Source organism: Podarcis liolepis (assembly GCF_965112155.1).
Source record: "Podarcis liolepis genome assembly, chromosome: 18".
In the NCBI taxonomy this organism is placed as follows: Eukaryota; Metazoa; Chordata; class Lepidosauria; order Squamata; family Lacertidae; genus Podarcis; species Podarcis liolepis.
The window spans coordinates 2670126-2676125 of NC_139572.1; the positions used below are offsets into that span (position 1 = coordinate 2670126).

Genomic DNA, 6000 nt, shown 5'->3' on the forward strand with positions numbered 1-6000 from the left:
TTAAAATTTTTCTGGAGCCCCTAAGAGAGCGAGGCCCCAAGCTATAGCTTGTTTAGCTTATACGTAAATCGTGTTGTGCTCCCCCGACAGTCACGACCGACCCGCCCTCAGACGTCCACGTCAACCGTGTCGGCGACCTCGAGGACCAGCTAAGTGTCCGCTGGAGTGCCCCTCCGGCCCTGAAGGACTTCCTCTTCCAAGCCAAGTACCAGATTCAGTACCGCGTAGAGGACAGCACTGAGTGGAAGGTGAGGGTCTCGCCCACGGGAACTCCTTGGGGGGCGACGGGAGGGGCAACCGAAGGGGGGCGGAGCCAGAGGCAGTGACGTGCGGAGAGAAGAGCCCATGGCGGGCAGCGCCAGCTAAACCCGAAATGTTTGGGGGCAAAAGCACGCCCACCAAGTATCCCAAATTTCCAGGGACGTCCCTGATTTAGAGAAGCCGCCCCGGTTTCTGATTTTATCCCGGAACGCCCCGCTTTTCATGGGAGAAACGTTGGAGGGGATGGAATAGGACGTCCCTATTTTCAGACGAGAAATGTTGGAGGGGATGGAATAGGACGCCCCTATTTTCACGGGAGAAACATTGGAGGGGATGGAATAGGACATCCCTATTTTCACGGGAGAAACGTTGTAAGGGATGGAATAGGACGCCCCTATTTTCATGGGAGAAACGTTGGAGGGGATGGAATAGGACGCCCCTATTTTCAGGGGGGAAACGCTGGAGGGGATGGAATAGGACGTCCCTATTTTCACGGGAGAAACGTTGGAGGGGATGGAATAGGACGTCCCTCTTTTCAGGGGAGAAACGTTGGAGGGGATGGAATAGGACGCCCCTATTTTCAGGGGAGAAACGTTGGAGGGGATGGAATAGGACGTCCCTGTTTTCACGGGAGAAACGTTGGAGGGGATGGAATAGGACGTCCCTATTTTCAGGGGAGAAACGTTGGAGGGGCTGGGTCTAGACCTCAACCCCCGACATTTCCAGGTAAGGCTGGCCATGTCTCCGTCCTGGACAAAAGGCCCCCTTTCCGACGCCTCTTTCTCCCCCGCCGCAGGTGGTCGACAACGTGGGCAACCAAACCTCGTGCCGGCTAGCCGGGCTGAGACCCGGCACGGTCTACTTCGTCCAGGTGCGCTGCAACCCCTTTGGCATCTATGGTTCCAAGAAGGCCGGTATCTGGAGCGAATGGAGCAACCCTACGGCCGCCTCAACCCCTCGCAACGGTGCGTGTCCCCCGTCCCTCACCCCGGCGGTTTGGTCCTTGCAGCTGCATCCGCGATCCCCTCACTCGGGGACTCGGGGGTCTTCCCCAGCCGCAGCCGCCTCTTCCCCCCTCCCCAGAAACCCGAGCAGGCGTCCGGAGAACCGGACCCGTGCCAAACTCAGGCTTTGGGGATGGGGAGAAATCGTCTCCGGAGAAATCCCAGCCTCCTCGTATGCCCAGCACCTGGATATTTTGTCCTGGGGCCAGGCTGGAGGTCTTGTTCTTATTTCCCAGCTCGGAAGTCGTCCCCAAAAGCTCACACCCTTCGCAGGCCAGACTTTCACAAATGATGTCATTCTCCTTTTCCTGGTTACTGGAGGGGACACCTGATTTTCGCTTCAAGGCAGAGAAAGCGAAAGGTCCAGGAAAGGGCAGTCAAAATGATCAAGGGGGAAGGAGAGTGTCTGGCTCTTTCTGGTTCAGAGAAGACGTTCCCAGACTTTTTAAGGGCTTCATCAAACCTAAATCTGGCCCCGGACGTTTGTCTCGAACCCACAACCCTAACATTCAGAAGTCTCGCGTTTTCTCAACTTGAGCTATGCCGGCGAGTTTCTTCCTGCCTTCCTCACGTCTCCCTCTTCCTTTTTAAAAATAATTTTTTATTGGTTTTTTTAACATAGCATTTCCAATAATCATATAATGTAACTTCTTATCTTATACAATATTTTAGACTTCCCTCAACACCTCTGATGATTTTTCGTTCTTCATCACTTATTCTTCATTTCTTCATTTCTCTATTGCTCTTGATTATCGTTAACTAACAATTCTTCTCAGATACAGATAGGTAGCCGTGTTGGTCTGCCATAGTCAAAATAAAAAAATTACTTCCAGTAGCACCTTAAAGACCAACTAAGTTAGTTCTTGGTATGAGCTTTCGTGTGCATGCACACTTCTTCAGATAATTCTTCTCAGAGTCTTTCTTGCAATATTTCAAATAGCCCTCCTTACAAAACTTCTAGCGCGATCTGTTCGTTATCATCACTTTTCAGGCAGTTCATATATTTACTCCAGTCTTCTAAGAATCTCTGGTCCCGCAAGTTTCGAATCCTTCCTGTTAATTTATCAATCAATCAATCAATCAATCAGTCTTTATTACGGTCCAGAGACCCAACAAATCGTTACAAAGCAATACACAATTCAGACAGCCTACCTCCAGGTTAAACAAGCATTTTGTACAATATAGGGATCAATGGTTCTTGCAACCACCGATAAAAACTTTGCCACTGCTAATGTTCTAGCGGTTGTCCGGTCTTCCAGTAGGAACCTGACATAGTGAGCCTCTGATTTTCCTGGGAAAGGTACCAGCAAGGGTAGTATCAGTTCAGCCCTGGCTTGCCTATATTTTGCACAGTGCAGCAAAATATGTTTTATGGAGTCGATGTCTTGAGCCCACGAGCAAAGTCTGTCCTGGTAGGGAACTCCTCTCAAGACTGCAGAAGGAAAGACGCTTAGTCTGGCTTTGGTGAAAAGCCTTCGATAGTTTGGTACTGTCAGGTTTTTAATGTAAGGTGTTAACTTAAAGACATGCCCATATTGCACTCCTACTGCCAGCAGACTACAGACTGTGTGTGATCGAGATCGTAAGAGATTTGCTTTAACATCTTTAGGGCGACCAAGAATTCCTTTGACTACATTATTACATAAGCACTGTTCCACAGCATTTGATATTTTCATTTACATAGATAAAGGTAAAGGGACCCCTGACCATTAGGTCCAGTCATGGCCGACTCTGGGGTTGTGGCGCTCATCTCGCTTTATTGGCCGAGAGAGCCAGCGTCCAGCTTCTGGGTCATGTGGCCAGCAGGACTAAGCCGCTTCTGGCAAACCAGAGCAGCGCACAGAAACACCGTTTACCTTCCCGCCGGAGTGGTACCTATTTATCTACTTGCGCTGGTGTGCTTTCGAATTGCTAGGTTGGCAGGAGCAGGGACCGAGCAACGGAAGCTCACCTGTCGCGGGAATTCGAACCGCCGACCTTCTGATCGGCAAGTCCTAGGCTCTGTGGTTTAACCCACAGCGCCACCCGCGTCCCGATAGTTTGGTACTGTCAGGTTTTTAATGTAAGGTGTTAACTTAAAGACATGCCCATATTGTACTCCTACTGCCAGCGGACTACAGACTGCATGTGATCGAGATCGCAAGTCACTGTGTGTATTATCCCATAATCTTTGCTTTAATGTCTTTAGGGCGCCTTCACAACCCAGGTAATAAAGTCAATTTATCTAATTCTTTCTCCTCCCTCTCCCAACCTTCTCAGGACGGGCGCCGGGGGTCTGTGAACCCAAAAGCGGGGAGCACAACAACACGTTGCGCCGGGAGCTGAAGCAGTTTTTCGGCTGGATGCGCAAACATGGAAGTTGCGCAAGCCTGAGTATCAAAATGTACGACCAGTGGCGGGTCTCGCTCCAGAAGTCGCACAAAACACGGAACCAGGTAGGTAAGGAAAACAATTCCCTGTCCGTCCATCCCCCCTGAGTTGTCCTTGCAGCAAGGAGAAAGGATCCGTGCTGTGAATTTGGCGCTGTTGAAAAGAAACAAAAGCGGCCGCTCGCCTATGGCGAGTCGACTCGTGCCGATGGCGAACAAGCGAGGAGGAAGAAAAAGCTCCTCTATGACCTGCCTTTTGCAAGCAGGGGTGTTCCAGTGAAAACTGTTGAGGACTAGTGACTTCTGCCGCGGAGCTTGCTTCCAACAGATGCTCAAATTGTAGAGTTGCAAGGGACCCCAGCGGTCATCTAGCCCAACCCGCTGCAAGGCAAGATTCTCGGTCAAAGTATCCCAGACAGATGGCCATCTAAGCTCTGCCTAAAAATCTGCAAGGAAGCAGCGTTCACTAACTCCCGAGGGAGAATGTTTGGCTATGTTTTAATTGCTGGCCCTAAATGCTTTGGTGCATTTTATTGTTTTTAATGAGCTGGTTTTTATTACTAAACGGCCTCGGCCCAGTAGACCCGAAGGAGCGTCTCCACCCCCATTGTTCATCCCGGACACGGAGGTCCAGCTCCGAGGGCCTTCTGGCGGTTCCCTCCCTGCGAGAAGCGAGGTTACGGGGAACCAGGCAGAGGGCCTTCTCGGTGGTGGCGCCCGCCCTGTGGAATGCCCTCCCACCAGATGTCAAGGAAATAAACAACTATCTAACTTTTAGAAGACATCTGAAGGGATGTTTTTAATGCTGGATGTTTTATCGTGCTTTTAATATTCTGTGGGGAGCCGCCCAGAGTAGCTGGGGAAACCCAGCCAGATGGGCAGGGTATACATAATAAATTATTATTTGTAAGGACAGAAAGAAACAGTATGGGCAAAATAAATAAACAGAAACAGAAAACAGCAACAATAAAGGATATAGACCTTCGCTTGCAGGAATACAAATTACTAAACGTGTTAATACGAATGGAAGTCAAAAACATTGTAGCTGTTGTATAAGGGATCATGGCGAAGCTTGAAATGTAATTGCATTTCAGTAAGACTCTGGAAGCAGAATTAAATGAAATTATCTTCCCTTGAAATCCGGCAGCGGAGGGCCATCTAAAACGTGCAATTGGCTTTTTAATTGATTTGATACTTTAATTGGAATGGTGATTTGGTATTGATACAATGTGGCATATATTGGATTTTTTTTTGTATCTGAAAATTAATAAAAAATCATTTTCAAAAATAATACTAATACTAATAATACTCATGTTATTATTATTAAGTTGCTCCATCCACTCTGGGCAGCTTCCATCAAATTACAAAACCACAGTAAGACATCAAACATGAAAATCTGCCTTCAGATTCCTTCTAAAAGTCAGATAGTTGTTTCTCTCCTTGATCATGTTTTTAAATGTTGGAATCCTCCTTGAATCCTCCCATCATGGTCACCCCCCTGGGATGGCTCCGTCAACAGAGCACGAGACAATTAACCCTGGGTTGCGAGTTCGAGTTCCGCTGCAGGGGGTTGGACTAGGTGACCCTCCCCTCCCAACGCTGAAATTCTACGGTTCCGTGATTTTGATGCAGCCCACCGACGAGCCAGGTCGGCGGAAGCGAACCTCGCAGCGACTGGATGTTTCACGCTCTCTCTCTCTCTTTCCTTCCCAGGTCCTCTCCGGCGATAAGTCCTAGCGGCGTCCGAAAAGGGCCGAAGAGGAGTAAAGGCAGCGGGGCGGCTGGTTCTCCCGGGTGGCGAGCCGAGGAATCGGGCAGCGTCACCAGAAGGGGGGCGGAAGAACCGCGTGGAGCCGCGTTGGTGCCCGAACCCCCCCACCAACTGGCAAACCACCCACAGGAACTCCTTTCGAAGATCCGGAAAAAGGGAGAGTTGCAAATATCCCCCACCTTTCCCCATATATATATATATGCTGCAGGGAGGTTTTAGGTACCACTGAAATTTGGGGACTGGTATGGTGAAGAAGCCCTTTCTCCGAGTTAGGAGACACGGATAAAAGCCAACCCAGAAAATGGAGCCCCGTGGATTTCGTTTTGTTCTGCAAACTTCTCCAAATAAATGTTACGACGTGTGTGTTGTGTGTTTGTCTCTTAGCCGAGTTTCCAAGTTGTTTCTGTGCGTCTTCTGGTTATTTTCCCATACCAATCTACGCAGCCCAAATATCCCCTTCCTTACCGAGAGGGTCTTACCAAGACCACAGGAATCTAGGCGTAGGAAATCGTCTAGCTAGTGAGACCAGGAATGTCTCTAAACCAAAGAGCCCAGGCTCTTGATGAGGCCAAAGCGCAGGTCCAGAGAGTAAAAG

At 49.4% G+C, this 6000-nt stretch overlaps 1 protein-coding gene across 2 annotated transcripts in view; it reads left to right on the top strand.

Annotated features, from left to right (window-relative positions):
• The window catches only part of CRLF1 (cytokine receptor like factor 1), a 28281-nt gene extending 22495 nt beyond the window's left edge, over positions 1–5786 (top strand). Inside the window, exons 5-8 of one of the 2 annotated variants that reach the window (XM_083484050.1) lie at positions 91–248; positions 1058–1226; positions 3525–3700; positions 5348–5786. In XM_083484050.1, the coding sequence (XP_083340176.1) occupies positions 91–248; positions 1058–1226; positions 3525–3700; positions 5348–5371 (527 nt within the window). In that variant the 3' untranslated portion in view covers positions 5372–5786. Of the gene's footprint in view, positions 1–90; positions 249–1057; positions 1227–3524; positions 3705–5347 lie in introns of both variants that reach the window. The other variant, XM_083484049.1, reaches the window with a different exon arrangement.
• The last annotated feature ends 214 nt before the right edge of the window (positions 5787–6000 follow it).